Raw genomic sequence first — 27,541 nt, 5'->3', positions numbered from 1 at the left:
TATTATGCATGCTGACTTACTGTTTGTCATGGTTTACTGGAGCCATCATTAATGTTATCAGTGAAAAAGACTTATAGTTTACTTGAACACATTCTCATAGTGGTGTGTATGAGAAGCACATATTGTATGGTTCCATCTACATAAATTGGCTGCTCGATCAATAATATCATTATAGATTTGTATTTTTTGTAAATTAACTACCAAAGTTAAGTTTTTGGGGTGTTACAGTTGGTCTTCATTCACATAATTGATGATTATAAAATAGTACCAACTTGCTATGTAAAAAGGTGTATCAGTTAGATTTGATCAACCTTCCAATGATGGAAAAAAATACCATACAAAGCCTTTACAGTATGTGTCATTTAGGATATTTAAACCTCACTGAAATCTATACGGTACTAAAAGAGAATATTTTTATTTCCTTAAAGAATGGTGACCCATCACACCTCCTCATCTAGAGAGGAAACTAAAAAGTGTTGGTTGCTGATTCAAATGAATCACACAGAGATGACATATAAAAAAAGAATAAGTAGGACATTTGAATGTATCATCTGTAAAGTGAGAAATCTCTAAAATCTCAATTTGAAATGTGTGTGGGAGGATAATTCCCAAAAGCCCATCTTCATCTGCGCCTAGCTGGTTGATTTTCACGCAGCCAGAAGGATTTGTCTCCAACCATGGAGCAGAAATAGAACGGGAAAGATACTCATCCTGCTATTTTTCTGGTTTGTTCTGATGGGACAGAAATGGTCTTTTGAGATCAGAATAATATGCCATATCTTGCTAGAGTAGATGGATAAAGGATACCTACACAAGGGGAACACATCAAATAAGTCTACATTTAATATAGATACAACTCATGCTTTGTAGAAAATCACATTGTTTGATTTTCTTACCAGCAGGATTTGAAATAAAAGAATGGCAGTAACAAGGGAGTCCATGAAGCACAACTGAAGAAAGTAAAAGTAGGACAAAACTCAGTCTAGTTCTAAGGTTTTTAGGGCAGAATTAACTTTGCCTTATCCATACATCTGAACATATATAGTGTAGTTTTCAAATGCAATTCAGTATAATTCTGTATTTCTAACTTTCACGCAGATATTTTAGGAGTATGATCCTGAAACTCGGGTAGAAAAACAAAATCTCTTTTAGGTCCTTTCTCCAGTGTAATCTCTGGACATTCCCACAATCCCCATTGCTAGAGCTCAGGCTGGAAAAGTGACATTAGACTGCTCAGTGCAGGTACTAATGCAAGGATTAAGCAGAGATTAACAAGCTCTTCTTAATTCCATTAAGAGTAACTGCGCAGGGTAAAAGCCTATATGCTCGGCCAGTGGAAATGGTACAGTACATCTAAACATGATCGTTTAAGACTACATTAGAATACATTAATATCTGTTATTATCAAAAAAAGAAGAAAAACAATACACTGTTTATATTAAATAGACAAGCTTGTTATTTATTGTAAAATATCTGTATTTTGTATATGCATAAAAATGTGCATTGATATTCAGTTCATAATGAAATTGTAAAATGTACAAAAATAAATTCACATTGATAGTAAGTGCACATAGTATGAGTGGCATCAGCTCCTCTCCAGTTTGTCAGATTGTTCGGTCCATTGCAAGGGAATGCTGGGAAAGTGGAGGATTTTGATCAAGTGAAGCTGGGATTAAAAAAACATGGCAAAAGTTACAAGACTGCTTTAGAATAGGCAGAATATCAAAATATGTGATTTAAATAATGAAAAACAAAAAAACTTATAACAGAAATTCACATGACTTATAAATGATTGCTTCTATGGATTATAAAGAACAAAATGAAGTGTTATTTAATCAAATGATTGGAACGCAAGAGTTAGTGTCTGACAAGTTTGACACAAATGTGATACAATGCACAGAGCTCCTACAGTGGTTTTTTAACGGTTTATTAAGGGGGAAAATTTGTGTTGATTTATTTTTATAGGGATTTATGTGAACTTACATTTTACATATTTCCTTGTGTATCACGATCCCTCAGACAGGGTCTTTACGCAGGCCTGGAACGCATCTACCAGATCTTTACAGTTCTCTGCTCCCTTCTCTCTGACACTGAAACACAAAGCCACATGTTACAATCAACACGCATCATCATCACATCTCCACACATGAAGCTGGGTTACTCTTCATATAACATGATGTCACACCTAAGAAATTCTACCTCCTGAAACTTTACAGATGTCTAAAATTGAGTCTACATGTGCATCAGGGATTATTACAATATAGCCTGATAATAATGTACTCCAACTCGAGCATCATCCACAGCTGTCCTTATCTGCATCTAGCTGTGTACAAGAACAGGAGTGAGTAATCTGTACCGCAGCTCTGCTAACACTAATCACCATAGCACGTGGACATACACCAAATGTCTGTCGCTTCTTGTGTGCAAGTAACATGAAGCGACAGCCTGGAATGTGCTGGTCCTTTGCAATAGGTCATAGGTGTTGAAGCCTATTTTAAACCTCAGGTCTATTAATGCTTCTAAAGACATTTATGTTAATGTAAGAGCTCTTTGTAAATGTCATCATCTACAGTAGAGAGGATTTGCTGAAAGTTGTGAGCAAGTATTCTCCATGAACTCCAATTACAGCTAATGAACTTCCCCACAAGTTGAGCCCAGATGACAAATTAATATGAATAGCTACGTCAGATTTGATGCATAAAAAATTGAATTAGTGACAAGTGAAAATGGCCAAAAGGATGTAATGGAAAGGGAATGGTTTTTAGCAGGAGCCCGAACACAGTTAATGAATGTTCCTTGAGGGCACAAAGTTAAGCAAAGACACTAAGTACAGGCACATGCGCTCACCAAAGACTGTCATGATGGTTGAAGCAAACTTAATAAAACAAGTACGTGTATATTTGGATTTTCAACATCTAAAATTTTACATCACTCCCGTCGACTCACCATTTGTCAACGTCCTCTTTGATGACCTGGCACGGCGCTGGCACAGCTTCGTTAGAGTCTGGCATTTTGACAGAGGAGCCGGAGTTTTTGTGGAGGTCTGCTTCTTGCAAGGGCTGCAAGTCAAGTATGGTTACAGATTGGTTACAGAGATGGAGGGAAAGACGGTAGAGGAGGGAGAGAGAGAGAGGGAGGGAGGGAGAGAGGGAGGGAGGGAAGGATGAGGCATGACAGTGACCATGTATGATAAACTGGGACAAGTTAAGGAATCTGATAGAAATGAATCACATGGAAGAGATTACTCAGGGGGATCCAGTACAAGTCTTACTGTTTATTGAAATATGTTTAAGTGACCTCTGTGTCACTCTTTCTCTTGTTCTACCTTTTCTCCATCTCATTTATTTACATCCACCTCTATAATTTAAGGATTCTTCAAATCTTTAATTCCTGCCCTTTGTTTTATTGTCTTTCTAATGAATATGCTGATAGCTGACCTTTTGAGTCAACTATTATGCATTACAAAGGCCTCATAATGCATCTAAAACACTCTCTACAGGGGAGCTGGCAGAGAGCCTTTTCCTGAAAAGAGACTGGAGAGCATGATTTTGTTGTTACAGTGTTTTGTCTGCTTAAGAAGTCGAGCCCTAGAATTTGTTTAACCGATCGATGCAACTAATAATCTGAAAATAAGCCTTTTACATATAAATAAAAAAACAGATGTGGGCAGCATTAGAGTTTAATCCCTAGTAGAACACATATTTGTTTCTTATTTTTAACATCCAGCTCATCCTGACCTCATTGTGTTGTTACAACCATATTCACACTGACATGCTGTGTTTGAGCATTTTGAGGTTTAACAGACATTCAGTTATTTTTTCCCCCACTAAAGTTTTTTGGTCACATCGTTAGAAAACATCTGCTGAACACATCTGTGGGTTCAATTACATTTATGTATCTTTACTAAAGGCAAAAAGGTATAAATTAATGCACTGCTATCTATCCAAACATATTGCACTTTAAATATTTTAATATTCACATAATTGCAGGACTTTATATAAAAAGACACTTCACTTTCTTTACACATAAATGTAAAATACTTACCTAATTTTGGATGCATCAAGCTAATTTCAATATTTTCCCAAAGAAAATCATTACAAATATGGGTTTGTAATGATTTAGAAATAGAATAAGATATGAAAAACTGGGCAAACTTAAAATAACATCCACTGCTAGTTTATTTTTAAATCACCAAGTTAATTTAAAGAAAGTAAATATTGTGGACATTCATGAAGAAGACAAGAATACCAGCCACATAAAGAGTGAAATTACAGATCAGGACAGGATAATAATTGTGTCCTGTTTCATTATTTCATTGTATATTCAACTGAAAACCGTGAAATACTCCCAAGAGAGTATGTAAATTAAATTAATTTACAACCGATTACATCTTTTAAGATGAAAGTCTCAAGAAGAGCCCTGTTATTTTGCAAGACATGCGATTAGATAAACATTACCTAAAGGTGACCCAAGGTTTGGATAGATTTTAAATGTGTAGTTTGCCTGAATCAGCAAAACGCAACACTGCATCTCTTAGATCAACAACCGTGACTTATTTATGATGACACAAGCCAAAGATACTAATTGATCCAGAGACACCCAAACAAGCATTTTGAATATTTTAGCCATCATGATACAGGAAGTATAGCTAAGATGTATCCAGTGTTTTCGTTATAGAAATGGTAGGCTACATAATTCTGACAGGATGTCTAAAGGTAGTTCAAATGGATAGTTAGTTAGTTACAATGTTTAGCCAGGAGAGGGCAACATATGCTTATATGCCCTACACAATACTGAATTTCTGGACAAATTCTAGTGTGCTTTATCATTTACTGTAAACAAAAGAATAACATTTACATTACACTGTCACTAATTAATTTCAATGTTTGTTTGTTCACCTACTATGTCATTTTTCAAATTACAATAATCTTATTAACTTGGGTGCTTTGTGTAACTGCAGACAATGATATGATGGTCAGGGCACGTGCAGTTTCTCTCAAAAAAAATAAAAACAAAAATTCCTCATAGCTAGTGTCAATCATCAATTATATGATATACGTGCAAAACCAAAGCACTGCCTCTCTCTCCTCCTCTATAATGTCCATAAAAAATCCAGTGTGCCATCTGCTGGCGCACAAATCAAGTGCATGTTGGGTCTGGCAGGTTGTCCTAATAATAAAATTAGCAGTGTTCAGTTTTAAAGCAGCTTTTGGTATATTTTTAAGAATTTGGCATGCATGAAAGCAGCAAACACCACCCCCCATAGTGGCCACTGATTATAGTGAAACTGCAGCGTATCTAATTAACCGAGCATGTTAATTAGAGGCAGGAAACATCACATTCTCTCAAACATGCCTCACAAATTGGATGTGCAAAGTGGTTGCTGGAGGCCTGCTTAAATCTGGTTACTGGTGGATGTATTTTACTCCAATGTGTCTCAGCCAATCGCATCCATCGAGATAGACAGCTGACTTTTTTTTTTTGCTCTTGTTGTAAAATGTAGGGTCAAAAAGAAGCACAGAATACGCCTAACAATAAGATGAAAATGTGGAAAGGCTTGTAAGGCAGGCTGGTAAGATTCAGGGTCCGGTGAATGGAGGTCACAGCAAACACGGAGTGAGTGTCGGCGGTGGGAGAGAGAAGAGAGAGAGAGGGAGGACGGACAGCGACCAGCCGCCTTCAAAAATGGCGTCTCCGGAGGAAAATGAGTGAAAAATATTAAAACGCGGCCTGCTTTCTTTATACTTCCTCGTTCGTTTTTTTTTTGTTTTTTCCTTTCGTACTCTGGCTGGCATTTTGCTTCAGCGTGAGCAAAGCCGCCGTCCCTCTTTTTTGTCTCGAGTGGTCAGAGAAAGCAGAAAAATGGGCAGCTAAGTTAGCATTTGTGGAAATAAAGGCAAGCCCAGTTATATTTTGATGCGTCGTTGCTGACAGCTAGCATCTGCTGCTAGCCTCTACAGCTCTGCTCCGGAGGGGGGTGGGAACGATTTGCATGCAAACACGGAGGAGAAAAAAAAGAAAGGATTTTGAAATTGGGGATTTCTTTGCTCCGTCTATGGGGAATGATTGCGACCAACGTGGCCTGTCGATTGCAATATTTTCTAGCGCTAGCAGCATAGCAAAAACTAGCTTAAAGAAAGGGGAGGAGAGACGGAGGAGAAAAAAAGGACGCATTCAAATCAAATGTTTATCAGCATTTCGCTCCATCACCGGCCAAACCCGCGGCATCTTCATCATGACCGCCACTGATTTTGGAGGAAATCTGCATTCGTGGAAATGATAAATGTAAGAGACGAAGGAAACGGAGAAAGACTGGCTTATTTTGGAGGTGGTTGGATTATAACCCCGTAGACCCCCCTCTTTTTTTCATCCAGCTTTCTCCTCCTCCCCTCCATTTCTCTTTCAATATGCTGTTTTCCACTCCTGAGGACTTGCTTATGAAACCGGGGAAAATAGCCTGAAACCGAGCACGGGAAAGACTGGATTTTTTTCCGTAATCTGCTCTGCGACTTTCTTGTTGCTTTCGTCCCCATCGCACACATTGTACGCCACATAAATGGATAGAAATTACCCGGGAACAGGATTTGGCGATTTGGGCGCTGGAGCAGGATGGAGTTACGAGAGATCGGCAAAAGCAAGGTATGCATTGGATTCAGACAATGTGCATGCATCACTTGGTACTTTGCAGGGCACGGTGTGACCCCATGTAAACAAATTGTCGCCATTGGCTTCATACATAGTGGCATGCCTTGCACTACATTATGTGTAGTGCATTGTCATCCAAACAGATGCATAGTAATAATATTATAAGCAGGAATCGAGCAGTGTGCGTGTCGTGGGGGTGGGCGGGGTAGAGAAAGGAAAGGTTGAGGATATGAATTGATTGTGATTGACAGACAGTGGGGTTTTTAGGTAGACCTGGCGGACTGGAGGAGGAAGAGGAGGAGGTGGTGGGGGTATGTCTGGAGCATCCATAGGAATTATTGTTCCCTGTGTGCATGCAGGCCTGGACACACAGAGCCTGATAGATACATTTTTTGATAGGACCTGTGAGGAGTGCAGACGCAGCAAACCCCCTCACAGCAGCCCCCCTGACAGACATCAACAAGAAGCATTGATACATTAACCAGGAAGATGAATTCAAGGGAACCTATTAATTATACATTGTAAATTATAAAGGAAATAAAAACATTTTACGTGGAGTAGATGACACACATAATCAAGTTTGCTGATGCATTCTGCTCCAGCTTTATCTAGATAATTAGTGGTGGCTTTTTGGATGTTTTATGGTCATTTGCATAATGAAATGTTGCCATTTTCCCCACCGCATCCAACCTGCAATTTCCTGCTGGTCTAAAATAAATACAATTTAAATTTAAATAAATTGCCAGGGTGAATTCACGAGACAACGACGATGATGATGATGATGATGATGATGAAGAAGATGTAAATTGCTTGGTCTGTACCAACATAGCTCTCTGTGTTGTAGCTTCACGTTAGCCTGCAAGCTAGCGTTGTAATGCATGGGAGTCAGTTGAGGCCTGTGCACGCAAGCATCACTGCCTCTTATTTAGCTGCACACATTTGAGGTAATTTGACCCACAGATATCTGTCCGGTTATACTCATAACCCACTATGATCCTATGGGATGTGATATTTAGTTAAATAAACCTGGTTAGTTGCTGCTATTTGCATGCATCTTAGCATGCATTTGCGTCGACTTGCACCATCCAGCTGTTAGCTACATCAACATAATCAATGCCAGCAGATAAATTTGTCTTTGCTGTTAATCGAGATTTATATGTATGTATTTTCCACTCGGTCTTAATCTGTACATCGGTCACCTGAGGTTTATTTACACATAAAATACCGACTTTGCACTTTGGGCCTAGTCTCTGCATTTCTACCTTAGCTGCTGTGCATCGCTGCTAGGCGGTGCTACCAGCCAGCAGCACAAATGCTAGCATGTTATCTGGCCAGCCAGCCACGCATTTCTGCTGGCTTTTGTAAAGCAAAGTTATGCAGCTGACTCGTCTTCAACCTTGAACAAGAAGCTTATTTACATCGTAAAATTATAAATTGTGGTATGGTTTTGTCTCGTGGACTCAATATAGTAATAATTGCAAATTAGCCATCCCATTATTTTGGCATTATGACTTAAAATTGCGTGTCTGATAAATTTGCATCCACTGTAACACTCAAGTATAATACTGAAGTTTGTCACCAACAATTTTTATGGATATTTATAGGACACATTTCTTTCCACCTTAGATCAAATATGAACTAGACTAATGAGTGAGTTTGATTTTCACAGGAATGCAACTGTTGATTTGCTTGAAGTTGAAAACAGAAACTAAACTAATGAACAACTTTCACTTGACTTTGGATGAGTAATTGTAAAACAGTTAAATGACATGATATTTTGGTTTATTATACTGTGACCCAAACCAAGCCTGCCTTTTCTCAGGGGTCATATTCAAGGGACAGACGAGGTTTATGTAAATGTTCTCTGAAATTAATGACACTTCACAATCCTCCCGCTCCCCTTCCTTCCTAGTCTTGTATATGGGAGTTCCAGATCATCCCACCCTGAGTCTGAGCTCCTTCACCGACAAGCCTACGCCACCCCACACCCTCTGCAGGGTTATGCCACCAATCACCACCCAGGGAGCTCTGGCCAAGGCGGAGCTTGGGGAGCAGCTGGACGGAGTCTGGGTGAGATAAATGTCATACCTTCCATGTCACCACCATAAGGGGCCCCGGCAATGAATTATTGTGTCTGTCCGTGCAGGCTCTGGTAGAGAATTGTCATTGAAAAATGTGCACAGCATAACTCAATTTGGTTGAAGCCTTATATGTTAAAGGAGAAAAGCCTGTAGTCATAGCATTCATTCTCACACTGGGAATTAATGACACTCTGATTCATATTCTCAGTATTTGTGACAGTAGCCCCTGCAAATCAGCTTCCATATATTTGAGATCAAATCTAGACTCAAAAATCCTTTTAATTAATATATTTACTAATTATCTATTACATTTCCATTTATACCTGTGTAAGTAGCTATTAATATTGATGCTCCTGATCAATTAATCAATTTTCATGTTTTTTTCTCTCCTCCTTAAAGGTCTGTCGGGGCTCTTTGACACTGGTCTGCACCATGCCAGCCCCTCCGCCCCTGATGCCTCTGTCATGAATCTGATCTCAGCCCTGGAGTCCCGAGGTCCCCAGCCTCCGCCTTCAGCCTCCTCCCTTCTCTCTCAGTTCCGCACGCCATCCTGGCAGACAGGTGGGGCTCTGTTGGATCTTCCCTCATGTGTTGACATTCAGGCCCTACTGTCAATATGACATTTAAACAACCTGCCAATGTTTGGCTGCATTATTATTCTGCAGGCATTACTCTGTGAGCATTTTCATATCTCATGTAAGCATTTTTCTGTACATGTGTTTAGTCTTACTCTAAAGTGAGATAAGAAGAGGGGATAATAACAAACGATTATTTTTTTTGTGTTCATTAAATTGATAGCTTGTTGGATATTGAATAATTTGCCATTGTTCTCCTTTTCTTAACAGCGATGCACACGCCTGCTCCTCCAGAACTATTCATCTCTGGAGCCCTTCCTGGTTCTGGCTCCTTCCCCTCCTCCTCAGCGCTCTCAGCCTATCAGCACCCAGCATCCTTTTCCAGCCGCTCTTTCCCCACCGCCTCCCTCTCCCTCCAGGACACCCCCACGTTTAGCCCCACATCCAACGGCCTGCTCTCCCCACACGACCCCCTGCTACACATCAAGGCTCCTTCCCAGTCTAGCCTGGGTTTTGATAGACTCCTGTCCTCGCAGGGTGCTGCTGCAGCTGCCTATAGGGGCAGTCAGGATCCCACGGGTGCCACGTCAGCCCAGGCGTCCTCTGCTAGGCATCTGCAGTCACACCAGTTCAACCTGCTGTCGTCACAGCTTCAGGACCAGTCCTCCCAGCTATACAACGCCTCCGTCTTCTCCTCAGCCCAGCCCCAGCCTCAGTCACAGTCCCAGTCCAACTCTGCTCAGGAGCGGGCTGTGCCTCGGCAGGACAGCGTCATCAAGCACTATCAGCGCCCCACGCCTGCCCAGTCACAACTCTCGTCCTCTGCTGCCCACTCCCTACAGCATTACCTCAGCTGTGGAGGGGCGGGATACCAGCAGATAGCCACCCACCACAGACATGCTGGCCTCTCTTGCAGCCCACTGGGCGACCAGAGCCCCTCATCTGACCATAAGGCCGCTTCTCGCACTGAGCAGTATCGGCCAATTATTCAGCCTCCATATTCTTCATCCTCCTCCTCCTCTTCTTCTTCAGCCGGGAAAGGTACCAAAAGCAGCTCAAGCAGCGGCTACTCTTCTGCCAGTTCAGCATCATCCTCAAGAACTCCTCACACGCCCCCTTCTGCTTCCTCTACCTCCTCTTCCTCCTCCTCTTCGTCTGCCACCTCTGGGGCTCATCCCTCCAACTCGATCCCCACCTCCAGCTCCACTGCAGCCCCTTCCAGGCAGCAGCCACCCCCTCAGCCAGCTCCGCCTCCTCCAGCCCCTCAGCAGCAACAGCCTCCTCCCACCTCCACCTCAGCCCCCCAGTCTCTCCCTAAATCCTGCCTCTCAGGCTACGGTTCTCCTGTGCCCCCAGTGAAAACCCCCACCTCTGCTCTTACTGGTCAGACCCCTCCCCAGCAGCAGGCCCAGTCATATTCCCCCAATCAGCCTCCCACTTCCCACCTGGCTCAGTCTTATGGAGGCTTCAGTTCCCCACAAGCCCAGGACCTGAGCTCAGGCACCGGTGGGAAAGGCTATGGGAGTTTAGGAGGGCGAAGTCAGTCGTATTCCACTGATATATACGGAGCAGATTCCGCTTATGGATCACTTCCATCCTCTCTGGGTGGAGCTGGAAGCCCATCACTAGGCTACGGAGCCCCAGGTCATTCCCCTGCCCTTTTAAGATCAAGTGGTTCATCAGGTAGTGGGGCGTCAGGGGGAGGAAGCAGCAGCGGTACAGGAAGTGGAAACTCTGGGTCAGGAGGCGGAGCAGGAAATAGTATGACCAATGAGAGAGGTGGAGGTGGTAGTGGAGGAGGGTCTTATCATATTCCAGACTCTAGCCCCTCCCCTTCAGGCAACTCAGGCATTATCCGTCCAGGGTTGCACTCCCCAGTGCCTGCTTGCCCCACACAGTCACCAGGAGGTGCTGGCTCAAATAAATACATTTCCTCAGTTCTCTCCCCGACCTTCCTGGCCTCTCCACAGGGCTATCCTGACACAAGAGGCCAGAGCTCCCAACCTCAGTCCTACCATTCCACCTCCTCCAAAACAAAGGCTGACACCTCCATGCTAGGAGTGGGTTCTCAGAGATCCCAAGAAGAAGTAGATGATGACGATGAGTTCTTGATCCAGCACCTGTTGCAAGCCCAAGCAAGTCCCGGTCCCCAGGCTGCTCATCACCATCCTCAACAGTCACAACAGACATCCCAACAAACGCAGCCTCAGCCCCAGTCGGTACCACCGACCACAGATGCAGGCAAAGGGCTGAGCTACGACATGGGGAAGTCCTCTGAGGAAAGGTACCACCCTCAGAGTGTCATACGCACCCACAGTGCCACATCCTCTGCTGGAGTAGGTAACGCAGGGTCTGGAGGGTCCATCCCAGGGTTGGAAAATCAGCTGGAGATGTCACTAAAGAAACAGCAGCAACAACATCAACAACAACACCATCATCAACAGCAACAACAGCAGCAACGGAACGAGAGGTCTGTTGGAAGCAGTAGAAGCAGTGGAGGGCGAGGCAGTGCCGAGCAAGTGCATTCCCACCTCCATCACCATGACAACTTAGGCTCCGTAGTTCACTACGGGCGGGGCGACCCGTACACGCAACACTCCCTCGCTCCCCAACACTCGTCACACAGTCAGCACGTGTCCTCACACTCACAGATACCGTCCCGCACCCAAATGGAACTCCAAAAGAAGCCACAGGACCGTGCAGAAATCCCTTACGCTCGGAAAACACCGGAGATCCAGCAACAGCATTCCCAGTCTCAAGCTTCCGGCTCCCTCATGGACTCCCCCACCGATCAGTCCCGCCAGCCACCACACCTGCTCCAGTCAGTGCTGTCCCATACAACTCGCAACAAGCTGGAGCCTCATCAGCAGCACCACAAGATGGACTCTCACCAACAGCATCAACAGCAGCACCATAAGATGGACTCTCATCGGCAACACCAACCGCATCAGCAGCACCCAAAAATGGACTCCCACCCTCAGCACCAACAGCACCAGAAGATGGACACTCACCAACATCAGCAGCACCACAAAATTGATTCCCATTCACAACATCAACAGCACCATAAAATGGATTCTCATCCCCAACAGCAGCAGCACTCCATCAGCCAACAGCAAGCCGTAATGGAAGGTGCTGGCGGGAGACTCGGCTCAAGTAAACATCAGCCTCAGTCTCAGTCCCAAACTACCCAGCTCCAGCTCCAACTCCAGTCCCAGGCTTTGGAGGTGGCAGCAGCTCATTACAACCATGGGCCCCCTACACATCCGCACGAGCAAAGCCAGGTTAAACAAAGCTCAGTGGTCTCTTCTTTGGACATGCTGGAGCGCTCTCTTTCTCAGACCTCCAGCACAGACGTGGCCGTCGCGGAGGACAGACGTGGTGGAGGAGGTAGCGGGGGAAGGAGCGGAGGTAACAGCGAGCGCCTCAGACAGCAGGAGCAGCAGCAGAGGCAGCACCAATCCCACCATCAGCCTCAGCAAAGCCACCACTCGCAGCAACACTCGGCCTCCGAGCTCCACTCCTTCCTCTCCGAGCCCGACATCGGCCTGTCCACCCCGTCTCACATGCACCATCTTTCACAGCACCACCCGCAGCAGCAACAGCAGCAGCAACACCAACAAACTCATTCTCACCACCCTCACTCACAAGCCCACCCTCAGCCACAGACCCCACACCCTCACCACATACCGCCATCCTCTGCCTCAGGCCACGCACAGTCTCAGCCGGACCCTCAGCAGCCGCTCTCATCCCAGCTCACCCCTCAGCAGAGCCAACTGGACCAACAGCGCTCAGAGCAGCACCAGTTTGACACAGTCAGCCCGGTGGAGAAAGCAGACCAGAATCAACAAAGTAACCGCTTTGTGCCCCTAACATCCATCTGCTTCCCTGACTCCCTCCTTCAGGATGAGGACCGCTCCTTTTTTCCGGGAATGGAAGACATGTTTTGTGCAGATGACTACAAGTCAAGCTGTGCCGGTGGTGGAGGACCGGGGCAGGAGGAGATGAATGAAAGCCACACTGGGCAAGAGGGAATGGATTCCATGAAAGCTGGACAGAGTGGAGGTGGAGCAGGGGGAAGTAGTGGAGCTAGCTATGACATGATGGGTCACCATGGTGGAGATCAGGGTTATGAGCAGTACTGTCATGGCCTGGAAGAACCCAGCAACAACACCATGACCCTGGACCTAGACTCCCTTAAAACCCATGAGCTGCCTTCCACGGTCAACACTGAACAGCTTGGTTTGATTCAGTCCCAGGCCCCAGCTATGGGTATGGGCGCCAATAATGCTGGTCCTAACAACTCCGGAGCTAAAATGGCCTCTGGGCCTGGAGGAACTAGCGCGGGAGCGGGTTCTGGAGGCCTCCAGTCTCCCATTTTCTGTTCATCTCGTCCCAAGAAGCTCCTCAAGTCCAGTTCTTTCCACCTGTTAAAGGAGCGTCGGGACCCCAACACACTGCCTAAGAAAAGTTACGCTCAAGAATACGAGTTTGAAGACGATGAGGATAAAGCCGACCAGCCAGCTGACATCCGGTTGAACAGCCGGAGGCTCCCAGACCTTCTGCCAGACTTGGTGTCCAGCTGCAGAAAGGGAGGAGGGGGAAGTGGGTCTCTCAGCCCTTTAATGGGTGACATTGACTTCTACCACTCCTCTGGCTACTCTTCTATGGGTTCACACTCTCTTATGCCTCAGGAAGGCCCCAAGAAGAGGGGCCGAAAGCCCACCCGGCCCAAGAGAGAAGGTCCGCCCAGGCCTAGAGGCAGGCCTCGCATCCGCCCTATGCCTGAGCCCTACACCCCAAGAGGGATGATGGGGGAGATGGGTGGAACAGTAGGAGGAGGCGGAGGGGGATACAATGTGGAGGGGCGAGGTAGGGGCAGGGGCCGTGGAAGCAGAGGTAGAGGAGGGAGGAGGGAGGATATGTACATGGAAATGAGCGGGAAAGAGCAGGAGCTCCACCATCACCTCCATCAGCAGCAGCCACAGCAGCTTCAACACCAGCCCCAACAGCAACAACATGAGCCTATTCCACCTCTGAAGGTCAGTGGTATTCTGTCTGGAAAAAGTTTAAGCAATTTTAACTTTAAACACGTGCAACCCAGATCAATAGGAAAACCTCAGGGGTAACATCTGAAAAAACAAAAATTTGTGGATGTGGTTCACAAATGGACCTCAGCTTTAAATGAGTGAAGATCTTGTGTGGTTGAAAGGGGAGGCCAGAAATACCTGCAGTTTGTATGCAGAAAGGTTGAGACACACTTACCAATTCCTTTTGAACGAGAAAGTGTATCCAAAATTTTGACTCGTACTACATGTGATCATAGTAAGTAGTCTCCATACAGATCTCTCTCCCTTACTCTTTATTTTTTAATATTTAGGCAATTAGGCTTAGACTAAGGTAGTATGTTTCAGTTGCCCTTGTCTTAAGTAAATACCAATAATATTGAAAGAATTTCCCATTCTTAAAATCTAACTGTTTTTATTTTCTTTTTAGATTAAGTTACCAATTGGTACCTTGTCCTCCTCGGATGCCTTGCTGAGGACAGACTCTTTGTCTGGCACAGACCCCGCTTTGTCAGACGGCTCAGTGGGCTCAGCTCCCTCACTTGGTTTAAGCCCCGGACCTCCATGCAGCACTGAAAGCAACAGGAGTCAGGACAAGAACAAACATAAAAGCCAGATGATGAGTGAAGGAGTGGATGAAGAGGGGCTGGAGGAGAGGGTAAGAGCTAGAGGATTATATTCCTTTCTGTGTTGCTGAGAAAATAAATGTATGAAGCAGAAACTAAACAATTTTCATTAAAAGTGGTTTTATTGTCAGAGTTAGCTACTTTAATTGTGGTATTTGAACTGATTTAAAAGTCTCTCTGTGTTCCTCTTAGGGTGATGAGAAGGATTCTGAGTCCAAGGCTGGCTTTGTTGCTTCATTCTTGGACTTCCTGAAGACGGGGAAGAGACCTCCAGGCTTGGACATCTCACCAGGAATGGAACATGACAATGGTGAAACCTCACCCTGTAAATCCGGGGGTCTGCGCCCGTTATCTCCTGCTCCTCCTCCTCCACCGCCGCCACCTCCATTCGGGGACGGCGAAGGAAACGGGGGTCTTGCTCTGGGCAACTGCCCCAGCCCCAAGCGCGTGGAGGATGAGCTGAAGAGGAACTTGGAGACCTTGCCGTCATTCTCCTCCGATGAAGAGGATTCGGTCGGAAAGAACCAGGACCTACAGAAGAGCATATCCTCAGCCATTTCTGCTCTGTACGACACTCCTCAGCTAACGTCTAACATCCAGACCCCGCTACCTCCTCCTCCCCAGCCTCAGCAGACGCAGTCCCCTCTTACACCCACGCTGCAGCCCCCGACGCTTAGCCCTCAGCCCGCCATGCACACACCCCACGCCCAACCCCAGTCCAATGAACCTGACGTGCTCCAACCGGAAGATGGAGACATGGATGAGAACAAGGAGGAGGAGAATGAGGAGGAGAGGAGCACAGGAGAGGATGAAGAGAGCGATATGATGGAGGAGAGAGAACCACAGCTGGAAACTCTGGGGGCTCCTAAGCTTGAAAGTGAGGCTGGTTTTGTATTTATCACGCCATCATTGATTTTCTGCAGCTGAGCTTGAGAAAATGAAGAAATTGTTCCACTCCTGCTGAGCTATTGCTGTATTTTAGTCTAATACAACGTCTCATTATTTATTTGTTAAAAATAATTAGATTACATTCTTGCGGCTGTATTAATATAGTGCTATATTGATCTGTAAAATTGACCTGAATCTTAATCTTTCCTTCCAGTGTCCCTCCCTGAGAGTCCTCCGGCGCCAGCGACCCCCGAGCCTCCATCTGCCCCTCCGTCTCCCGCCTCATCCTCCTCTCCCTCTCATTCCCCCCTCCCTCCCCTCTCGCTCCCCTCACCCCTTCCTCAACCAGAGGAACAACTGGAGAATTCCCAGCCTCCAAGCCCCATCGCCCCCACGTCCCTGTCTCCGTCACCTCCCCCGTCCGCTACTCTCCCCCCACCTGCTGCCACCACTCCTCCTCCTCCTCTTCCCCCACCTCCTCCTCCTCCTCCTCCACCTGCGACCACGGCGGCCTCCCCTCCTCCCCCATCTTCAGCTCAGAAGGAAGAGTCTCCCATGCCATCTCCGGAGTCCCCCGCCTCTCCTGAAGAGCCCCCACCTCCCAAGATCACCTCCTTGCACTTGGCTCAGAAGCAAGAAGATGCGGCCATCGTCGGAGAGAGCGAGGAGGACGAGAGCGAGAGCGGCGGGGAGGGCATCTTCAGGGAGAGGGATGAGTTTGTGGTGCGGGTGGAAGACATTCGAACTCTCAAGGTATTTGAGCGTGCGTGCGTGCGTGCGTGCGTGCGTGCGTGTGTGCGTGTGTGCGTGTGTGTGTGTGTGTGTGTGTGTGTGTTTGACAAAAACTAACTATAATATCTCAAATAATGTCTACTTATGTTAGATACATACTGAATAGCTTGTAGATTTGAGAATGAGCATTTTTATTGAACATGCTGGAAGAAAATCCACAGAGGAATTTTGAGTGATGCCACAGTTGGTGTCGTTACAGGCCAAGAATGTTGTAATCTAAATTCAAATGAGTACTACAAATGAGTAAAATGTATTGAGATTTGAATTCTTTAGTAGCTGCAGAGGTACAGACACACATTTATATTTCCCTGTGTCTTCTGTGTTTGGGCACAGCTGGCCCTGCAGACGGGCCGTGAGCCTCCACCCATCTGGAGGGTGCAGAAAGCCCTGCTGCAGAAGTTCAGCCCAGAGATCAAAGATGGTCAGAGACAGTTCTGCGCCACAAGTAACGTGAGTTCCCCTCAAAGCCTCAGTCGTCTAACCACAGCGACAAACACTCATATTGATTTGTACACTTGTCACAATATAGCGTGTCATAAAGATACACTAGTCTGTATTGTAATATAGGTGCATGAATACAGACAAATGAATCATATGTGTCATTTCTCATCAAAGTGAACAATAATTAAATAATTGAAAACAATTTCATTTAATCTGTTTCTTGCTCAGTATCTCGGCTATTTCGGAGATGCCAAGAGACGTTACCAGCGAATCTACGTCAAGTTTTTGGAGAATGTCAACAAGAAGGACTACGTCAGGGTCTGCTCTCGACGACCTTGGCGCAGAGCCACACCTGCTCTAAGGTACCAGTACTTGACACCCCAAAAAGTATTGTTGTTAAGACTTGATAGATTACCTTGCATGAGAAATACCAGGACATGTATTGGGCTGTCCCATCAATGTCTTTTTAAGGGCTGTTTTATTTAGTTTTTGTTTTGTATTTTTTGTGAAGTATTTACATTCTGTTAAAGTCAGTTGTTTCCATCTCATGTGCAACAGACGTCAATCCCTCCCCAGGATGGCTTCCCCTCCCGCTACCCAGGCGCCGCCAAAAGCCGTGGAGAAAGAGGAGAGGGTGTCTCCACCCATCCAGCGCGAACAGCGGGAGAAAACGAGAACGACAAAAGAACCACGCGAGAAGAAGGAGGCGCCAGCTGTCGTGCCCAAAGCCAAGGAGAAAGACAGGGAGCCGGAGAAGGAGAAGCGAGTGCAGCCACAGCAGGAGAAAGTGGAGAAACGCGCCGCAGCAGAACGGGGGAGGGCGAGGGAGGAGAGGAAAGCGGTGGAGAGGAAGGAGAAGGAAAAGCCTGAGCGCCCTCCCAAGTCGAAGCCGGCAAAAGTGAAGGCAGAGCCGCCGCCCAAGAAGAGGAAGAAGTGGCTGAAGGAAGTGCCTTCATCATCTGATTCAGACTCATCGGATGAAGCAGCCAGTGAGAATGAAAGTGAGACACCATTTTTCCATTAAAAAGTTAATTATCCCATTTGAATTGAAGCTGATGATATCTTTTGAGTGGATTTAGCTCATTTCACTACACCATAATAACAAAGCTGTTTTGTTATTAATGGCATGAATAATAGTAAGAACGTTGGTTTTTGGGAGGTTTTCAACTCTGGTTTTAATCCACTCAGTGCCAGTGAAAGGCGGAGTGAACAACCGTGTCATGAGGGAGATGTTCAGGAGCTACGTGGAGATGCTGGTGAGCACGGCCCTGGACCCCGACATGATCCAAGCCCTGGAGGACACAGACGGTGAGAAAGTGCACCCAGCTCACACTGCCTCCTCAGCAGATTTGCAATATGAGCTTCCTTGAAAAAGTCTAGTGACTGTAGGAGTTGGAAATATAATGAGAAGCTCAAATGCAAGCCTGTATTATGTGAAATATCTGACCCAACCAGACCCGCCTGCCTGTCTGTCTGGCAGCTTGTTTTCTACAGCTTAAAAATGTCCTCATTCAAACAGTTGGATTGGGGAATTTTGATGCATTTTCAAAAATTCCCACACAGTTTGGGCAGGTTGAACATCACCATCATTGACAAGCTGCCAAATTTTAGGTCAAGCCATCCAGCTGGACCCTTGTGATGCCAGGTGCTTTGCTGGAATATTCGGTGGCTGCACATTTAGATTAATCTTTTAATGGTTTAAAAGAAGATAAACAAGGTGTGGCAGGTTGAAGGGAAACCCCAGGAATGCAGACAGATCCACTGCCAGGAAGAGCTGCTTTGAATCTGCCCTTGATATTAAAATGATTGACAGGTACATTTATGATGACTAATGTAACTTCCTTTATCTCGATTGGCCCCCAGATGAGCTGTACCTCCCTCCCATGAGGAAGATTGACAGCATCCTCAGCGAACAGAAGAGGAAGTTGTTGAGGAGAGTCGGTATGAGCTCTCAGCACCAGGTAATCTGCTCTGAATATTCTCTCTCACTCTCACTCTCACCCACCCCCCTCTCTCTCTCTCTCTCTCTCTCTCAATATAATGTAAATATATTAATGCAGCTCTTTTTGTCTGAGTGTGTTTCTGACTCATTCCCTCTTTTTCTTCCTCGTCCTCAACAGGAGGTCCTGCATGCCTACCCCCAGATCATTGTAGACCCCCTGGATTCAGGAGTGGTGAGGGTGCGGCTGAGCGGCGACGCTTATAACCGCAAGACCCTCAATAGAGTCAAGAAGACCCTGCCTAAACCACAGGTAGGACCTTCAACGGGGCAGTTCGACGGTTAAGACTTGGCTTCACAGTTAGGGGTTTAGCTTGAGTGTCTTCACAAAGATTAGATTAGAGTCCTTTTTATAGTTGATCAATAACATTATTTAAAATTGTAATTAAAAATGCTACACTAATTCCCTATTTAAATTGTATTTACTCAGTTATTAAATATTTATACATTAACATGACCTTTTTATATAGTACGTTTTTAGCATATGACCAGGTGATCCTTTGTGGTTTCTGTGTAAGAAAAATGAAGTATCGAACAAACCAAAAAAAATGAGTACAAGCTGTTCCAGTTTGCAACATGAGGAGAAAACGTAGTGAAACCAGTCTGACAACAAAATTAACTGTTGCTGTAAAAAGCTAAAAACAGTTACAGGCCAATAACAGATGGATCACTAGGGGCTGGAATGGGTAAAACAACACCAGCTTCCTCTGGTAACACCTGCTGCCAGTTTCCCAAACTCCACTTTCACTCTGTCTTCCACATAACTTCCAGATTAGTATCAACTGTGTTTTAAGGATTTTTCTGATCCATTAAGTTGGTAAAATTTAACCTAACCTTCATCTGATTTCTTCATTTTAGGACCTTAAACTGTCAGGCGAGTCATATCGGATCTACAGTCTGTACCACTCCCTGCATCACTATAAATACCACACCTTCTTACAGTGCAAGAAAGAGGTAAGCTTTCACATTTCAGTGTATTTTCCTCAAACTGATGAAGGACAAATGGCTACACAAAGCTAGCTTGTATATTCTTTGCCTTTTTAGCGATTTTAAAAACCCCAGATTTGAGTCTTGGCGTCACAGTCTCTGTGTGTTTCTGTCCCGTTTTTCTAGACCAACACCATTGAACAGGCAGCTGAGGACCCGGGCCAAGAGGAAGTGGTGCAGCAGTGCATGGCCAACCAGAGCTGGCTGGACACTCTCTTCGGCTCCTTCATCGAGCTGCTCACGCTCAGCACCAAAGCCTGAGTCGACCACAGAGAGGGAGAGAATTCTTTTAAAGCAAGAGGATTAAAAAGACAAAGAAAAAACAAAAAACTGAAGGAGATGGATCCCACTGTACAGCCCCCCGCCCCCAACCCTCTTCAAATCTCTGAGATCTGAGGATGAATTTTCAAGGCCCTTGACGAACACAAAGGGGTCTGTTCATGTGACCTCAGACACTGGCCTCTGGTATTTTTCTTGTTGTTGATCAATGACTAAAGAAATGTCTTACTTTTGTGAGAATGGGGGGGGGGGGGGGGACACCATCCGGATCAGGGGTCACCAGTGGAGTCAAGAGGGAATTGACAGTCGGTGAAAAGGAAGAGACACGAGGTGGAAAGGACAAAGAGGAGGAGCTGTAACGCCAAGTCAATGGAGGAGCCACTAACATCTTGTTAACTGTGTGTCATTGAGACAATAGTTCAAAGAGAAACTATTACTGCTTAGTTTTTACATAAATTATTTTTTTGAAAAGACTAACATCAGCTGTTGGCTTTTGAAAAGAATGGAAGAGGGTGAGAATGCTTTTTAAACTGCGTGTAGAGTGTGCCGTGAGCAGTGTGAACATGGACTCGTCCACGGACAGAAACATGAAATGTGTTAATAAACGCTCTCTCTCTGTCTCATCCTGTGCTATGTGAAGGGCAGCACCAGTCCGCTCTGTGATAATATATAAACACATTTTTATTATTTATATGAGGAGGTTTTTAACTTAAACTCTCGCAAGCGCTGTTGCTGCCCTAACATTTTAAATACCTTTTTATTTTCCACAGGTTCAGTATACAATCGTAACCCACATATCCAAGTCGTCTTCCCCCCCCTCTATACAAAAAAGAGCAGACGCTGAGACAGAAATATTGTATCAAATACAGTGGGTGTAAAATAAAAAAACAGAAGAAAATGGGGAAAAAAGAAGAGAATGGGAAAATCTATCTGAAACTTTACATTGTTGTGCTTCAGTTCAATCATCAGTCATGCAGGTGCAAAGAAAAAGAAGTAAACTATCCGTTTCCCATGTGGGAAGAAGGAGTATAAATAAGTAATATTTAAAGAGGAAATAGTCATTTCATTTTTATCATTTTGATGTCTGTGCATACTATTGACTTATTTTGAAAACAATCTAATTTTCCATAAAAAAGGAAAAAAAGGCATGTAAATATTGTACAGTTCTTGATGAAATTCTTTGTCCTTCTGTACATTAACTCTCCTGTATTTGAGAAACAAATAAAATCTGCAAAGAACAAATTGTTTCATTTCCCTACTGTGTGTGTGGGATCTGTCTTAGGCTACTTTTGGGGACAAATTTTAAGCTGATTATTGGGTCAGTGCTTTAGGTTAAGGTTAGAGTATGTCTCCAGGAAATGATTTTAAGTAGGCTACGTAATATGTGTGTGTGTGTGTGTGCAGGAGTTCTTACACATTCATCAAAAAATGATTTTGTGTGTGGACAGTTTTCCTGTTCAGCTGCAGTGAAAAGATCCTAAAAAGAGGAAATCTGGCGCCATAAAGACAACTCTGAAAGACATTGACTTCATTTGACTAATCTGGGCAGCTGCAGCCTCATAAAAGCTTCAAATAAACTTCTAATTACATTTTTTTGAACAGAAGGAGGCTTGTGGATTTTGGCTCCCATCACGTACACTGTAAGCACAATATGAAGGGATCTATTAATGGTCAGTATGAACAAGAGGAATAATTACAGCAATAAAAACCTGATGATTGTTTTAGGACAGACTTGGAAAAAAACTGTGAACATATAATTTAAGGTTATGATTAATTTTGGAATTATAGCAATGATGGTAGCTGGCTCCTAACTTTTGAGTCATGTTAAAATAAAGCCTCTATGCAAACCCACATATACTGTGTCAGAAACCTCTTGCACTGCAGAATTTAGTGTTACTACTTAAATGTATTATCTTGTCATTACTAATGCCAATAAGGGTCCTCACAAGTCTATGAAAGCCCAGGTGTGTGTGTGAGTGTGTTTGCGTGTGACCCCCCCTAGCGGGCCCAGCTGGTCTGAAACTCTGCTGACGTCACATCTGGAAAACGAAACTGAGGATCGGAGTTTCCCGAGAAAGCCTCTGCGATTAGAAAGCACCCTCCTCGGTATATAAAGCAGTTAGGAGCTGGGTTTCAGTTCGATCAGCTGATATTATTATCCTGATTCATATTTCTGACTTCTGAGCCTGGAAAGGACAGCACTTGAACTCAACACACAGCCGACCAGTGCAACGTGACACTGCAGGTAGGACTGTCACTTTTAAACAAGATGACTGGCATTATGTGTATGAACATGTAGGGCACTGTCACACAGGCCATGGGAATGTTTTAATACATTATATATGGACAGAGGTAGATAGTTACTATTAAATACTGTGTTTAAATGTAGTATCACTCCAGTATTTTCACTATGTGCAGCTTTGAAGCCTGCATGCAACAATGTTACACAATGAAATAGTAACAATCCATTCAATTAATGCACAGTGCTCTGCTTCAGTATACTTGACTTTACATTACTAAATGCATTGTAGCTACTATTTACAGCACCTCTCAGTCCCATTTGGAGTGGTTTTACCTTGTGATATTGAGTGATTGAGGAGGCTGGATCAGACCTGGCTTCCTATTGGCAGCTTCCTCTTTGTAGGAATTTACAAACTGCAGATGAAATGCCAGACAGATGTTCCCAGTTAGAGGAGAGTGCAGCTGGAATAAGGATGTTGATACTCTGCTGGCTTGCTGAATTGTCTTTGATCAATCAGTGGGAATGAAAAATGATAACCTAGATATCACCCCTCATTCAAAGATAAAAATAAATTACATTATATTTCAGTGAAATTTAAACTGCTTTTTATTTACTTGATTGGTATTGATTGATTACCAGTTTTGCTTGAAAAATGACAAAATAGCGCCATCTACAGGCAAAATGTCTATTTTAAGGTGAACCTGAAATTTCTAATAAGTTGATGATGAATAGATAACTACCATGGCTCAGTGCTGTGTGATGTTACAGCTTTTCTGTTTGTTTGTTTGTTTGTTTGTTTGTTTGTTGCTGTTGCATTGAGTGCTGGTAATCTTGTGATTTCTACTAAAATATCTTATTAAAAACTTAAATGTCCATTTTAACAGTTTGAGATTTAATAAATAACAAATATTACAAAACAAATCTTAATTTGCATCAGAACTTATACTTTCTGTTGTACATCAGCTGAGAGTCATTCAGTAAACAGGCTCAAACCCCTGAAGTATATAACAACAAGCCACGCCAGTGAGACATGATCAGGGATTCATGCTGAGACATGACATGTTTTTCTTGCTCCTGTAGAAATGTCTCATACGAAACCACTGCTCATCCCGTGGTTGCGGGCCCAGATTGACAGCGAGAAGTATCCTGGTGTCTGCTGGACAAACCAGGAGCGCACAGAGTTCTGCATCCCCTGGAAACATGCTTTGAGACAGGACTCCTCCAGCTTTGACATCCTCATCTTTAAGGTGCACTGATCATAAATAACATACAATGAAAAGACATCAGGAAATAGAATTTAAAGGGTTCGATCCACAGGCTTGTGATGTACACCATGTATTCAACCTTTCTATTCATATAGTATAATTACTCCTGACTTCAACCTGTTTCTTCGCTGTAGGCCTGGGCAGAGGCCAGTGGCAACGGCCCAGCTCAGGGAGACTCCTCAATCTGGAAGAGGAACTTCCGCAGCGCCCTCCGAGCCAAAGGTTTCAAAATGCTCACTGACAACAAGAACGACTCGGCAAACCCACACAAAGTGTTCCGCTGGCCAGAGGAGCCAGCGTCAGGAGGTGAGCAACAATCTGCCTTTAATTATAGTGGATAACAGGTAACAGGCACTTCTTTTTACATTTGTGAATATGCTTGAGATCATATACTATTTTAAGAGTAGGCAGTTCAGGGTCACTCTTTAAGACATGTCTTAATATCCAGTTGTCATTGCTTGTATTTGCCAGCACAAGAATGCATGTCCAAAAAATGCAAAATCAGAGCACATGTTTCATTTGTTCTTGCAGCTTTATTCATGCAAAATTATTCAGCTCATGTGTTTTAACTACAATCCCACACAGGAGGGGGGTCGTAGTGTTAAATGTTTATTTTGCTCAAAACCACAGGAATCCATTGGTTCTCCATGTAGTCATGAATATATCAAGAAATATATATTTATTACCAATGAGATTAATACAAAAGTCAAGTAATACAGCAAGTGCAAACTGAGTTATGTTTGGATTTGAACTGACAGAGCAGCTTTCTATAAGCATGACCACAGACTGCTGAACACTTCCTCAACTGCTTTAGACGATCACATTATTCTCCACCTTCCTTGCACTGATGTCTGGATTTATGTTTCCGTGGTTGAGATTTATCAAACTAATATGCAAATGTGAAAGATGCAAGTCAATACCATTTGGTAAAGGGGATTATAAGATTAAAGAGCAGCATACATGATGAAAAGATGGTATGAGCTGATATTAACTGAGCTCTTTAATTCCACTCTCAAAGCAAACTCTTCTGCTGGATCCCAGGACCAAGACGAGCCTGATTTGTTTGAGGGTTTTGGCCTTCCTGTACAAGAAGTAAGCGTTTGTGTTTGTGGGTTTCACTTGTAGGAACACAGGAAGAACAGATTAGTGCTGAATAATAATGTCATGCATATGAACTCATTTGGGTGTGTATCTATGACATCTTAGAGCCCGGATATTCACTGCTTTGAAGACTGTCTCTACCTTCCAGAAGAAGCTGTATTTTCAAGTAAGGCAGCTCGTCTCTTGTTATTTATTTCCTCCTGGCATGAAACTTAGAAGAGAAATTAACTTAAATATTCTTAGAAATTGTCATGAATTTGATAGTTAAACATTGTGCAAATATTCTTAAAATTTGAATATTTGCTTGCAGACTCCACTATCAACCAGGATATTCTCCAGGAGTGTCTAGAGGGACTGAACATTGGACCTGAAATAGGTAGACTTATCTGCACTACTTATCATTTCCTCCCTGCATGCTGCAGTATGAGCAGAAAACGACAGAATCCAAGGTACTTTTCCTAGAAACACCTTTTTTCAGTTTCTCTAACTTTTCCACAGAGGACACGGCAGGCTTCAAGGCTCCTCCTGGGCAACAGCAGCTGGGAAATCAGGTTGTGATTGGTGCGTGTGTGTTGCCTGGGCAACAGCAGTATCCAGTAACGTTTGAGGGTGCAGTCAGTGAAGCTGGGTTGCCTGAGCAACCAGCACATCCAATGGTGGGAGCTGTGGGAGAGGCCTGTGGTGGGCAGTTTGTGGAGCAGTTCCTAGATACGATGAACAAGGCCAATGACAGAGACCATTTCAGTAAGTTGAAATATGTTAGAATAAAAAAGAAAATTTACACAAAAATACGTACAAAATGATGCCCCTCCTGAAATAATCAAATTGAACATCTTTCATAAGGCCGTTAAAAATAATATGAATGATTTGCGTGCATAATAAACGTTTCTGTTGGGTTTTTTTTTTTTTTAACAGAAACAGTTTTTCTCTTACATGTTTTCTCTTTCTGAATCCTCAGAGACCCAGTTCAAAGTATGTGTGTTCTACCGAGGGGTGAATGTGTTGGAGCAGCTGGTTGAGAATGAAGCTGGAGTCCGCTTAGTTTACAGGTAACGTTAAAATGAAGCTTTGATTAAAGGAAATATGTTTAGCCAGTGTGTAATATTGCCAATCTTCTTGGCATGATTGCAAATAAGTGTTTTTTCCAAACGTCAAACGATTTCTTTAATGTCCCCAGTGACTTTGACAGTTACATAACCTGCTATTTGTCTTGAAATTAACGCAATTATGTTATGTTGTCATTTTAGGCCTGAACTCACCGGGCCAATTTTGGACCACGAGTCAGGCCTGACTGTGCTCTCTCTGCCAAGTCCTGGAGCCATGCTGGATAAAATGCAAACCAACCTGACCCAACGCATCCTGGGCAATCTAGGTGATGGTTTGGATGTGGGGGTGTCTGGCCATGTGGTCTATGGCCATCGACGGGGCGAGATCAAAGCTTTTTGGAGCTTCTCTAAGTTTGACCAGAACGTACAGCCGCAAGAGGTTTCTAAACTGCAGCCACAACCACTCTACCTGTTCAAGGACTTTTTGCGAGGTGGGCGAATAGAATCACAACTTTTTTTTGTCAGTGTACCTATAAATACATGTGGAACTTCTGCTATGCTAGCTTGATAGTGATTGACTGTCCTGTGGCTGCAGGAATAATGGAGTTCACTCACGAGAATACGAGCTTTCCCTGCTCCCTGTTCTTCTGCCTTGGGGAGAAGTGGCCTGACCCTGACAACAGGCCTTGGGAGAAGAAACTCATCACAGTTGAGGTGAGAGAGCTTTTAAATGATTAAAACGCAGACACAGAGTTGTGCTCAAATCGACCTTAAAGCTGTATTTCAGTTTGGCAGAGCAGTGATCAAACCCCCAAAACTGCATGCTCAAGGTAGCCAAAGTCAGCAGCACTTGAAAAGCAATGACCATGGACCATGATTATGTCAATTTTTCCTTAGTATTGATTCATTGCAACAAAGCAACAAATCCTGAATACAGATGGTGACAGCTGATCAATCAGGTGAAACAGGTTTATCTGTTGTTGAGCCCCTACAGACGTGTGAATCCTGAGAAAAAGCTGATACAAATAGTCATCACCTGAGCTGTCTCAAATCTCACAGCCTCTGCCAAACTCACGTTAGCCGTCTTGCTCTCGTCATTCAGTGTATGACTTCTGTTTCCTGCTTTTTCGGTCTCAGGTGGTCCTTACTTCAATGGAGTTATTGAAGAATATGGCTGTCGAAGGCGGCGCCTCCTCTTTGCGGTCTGTAGAGCTACAGATGTCCCTTGAAGAGATGATGGAGATGTGCTGATGCACTTTGCTGCACTTAAAGAAAGTTGATGCTGTAATCTCAGAAATCGGCATGTTTACATGTTTTATGAACATTTTATATTTTGATTTTATATGTAATTGAATAGAACAGTTAATTAAAGCATTAATAATAGAAAAAGGTGCTGGATTCTTCGCTACAAAAAGAAAAGCAAATTTATTTAAGGTGCTTCTTGTACCACATTTACACATCAAGATTTTGAATTGAATTCAGCTATAGATTTAATCTTTCTGACAGACTTT

At 44.0% G+C, this 27,541-nt stretch overlaps 2 protein-coding genes and 1 long non-coding RNA gene across 3 annotated transcripts; 2 read left to right on the top strand and 1 right to left on the bottom strand.

The window, feature by feature from the left end:
* Positions 1 to 1,487: 1,487 nt before the first annotated feature.
* Positions 1,488 to 3,597, bottom strand: LOC128381689 (uncharacterized). The gene is made up of 3 exons (XR_008323572.1): positions 2,947 to 3,597; positions 1,984 to 2,090; positions 1,488 to 1,666 (listed from the first exon to the last, which is right to left on the bottom strand). It is a non-coding gene; the product is annotated as an uncharacterized LOC128381689 (long non-coding RNA).
* Positions 3,598 to 5,395: 1,798 nt separating this feature from the next.
* On the top strand, positions 5,396 to 20,618 carry prr12a (proline rich 12a). Its single transcript, XM_053341190.1, has 15 exons — positions 5,396 to 6,639; positions 8,558 to 8,715; positions 9,126 to 9,287; positions 9,572 to 14,340; positions 14,795 to 15,022; positions 15,183 to 15,867; positions 16,093 to 16,631; positions 17,004 to 17,120; positions 17,340 to 17,473; positions 17,670 to 18,112; positions 18,300 to 18,419; positions 18,975 to 19,072; positions 19,232 to 19,363; positions 19,969 to 20,064; positions 20,224 to 20,618. Exons 1-15 carry the CDS (start codon positions 6,557 to 6,559, stop codon positions 20,356 to 20,358), a joined length of 7,899 nt encoding a protein of 2,632 aa, XP_053197165.1. The 5' UTR covers positions 5,396 to 6,556; the 3' UTR covers positions 20,359 to 20,618.
* A 1,863-nt stretch (positions 20,619 to 22,481) lies between these two features.
* irf3 (interferon regulatory factor 3) lies at positions 22,482 to 27,442 on the top strand. Its single transcript, XM_053341149.1, has 11 exons — positions 22,482 to 22,621; positions 23,699 to 23,865; positions 24,018 to 24,189; positions 24,902 to 24,975; positions 25,090 to 25,150; positions 25,295 to 25,360; positions 25,483 to 25,728; positions 25,943 to 26,033; positions 26,232 to 26,521; positions 26,626 to 26,744; positions 27,168 to 27,442. Exons 2-11 carry the CDS (start codon positions 23,701 to 23,703, stop codon positions 27,279 to 27,281), a joined length of 1,398 nt encoding a protein of 465 aa, XP_053197124.1. The 5' UTR covers positions 22,482 to 22,621; positions 23,699 to 23,700; the 3' UTR covers positions 27,282 to 27,442.
* The last annotated feature ends 99 nt before the right edge of the window (positions 27,443 to 27,541 follow it).

Source organism: Scomber japonicus, chromosome 20 (assembly GCF_027409825.1).
Source record: "Scomber japonicus isolate fScoJap1 chromosome 20, fScoJap1.pri, whole genome shotgun sequence".
In the NCBI taxonomy this organism is placed as follows: domain Eukaryota; kingdom Metazoa; phylum Chordata; class Actinopteri; order Scombriformes; family Scombridae; genus Scomber; species Scomber japonicus.
This window is presented reverse-complemented; position numbering and strand designations above follow the sequence as displayed.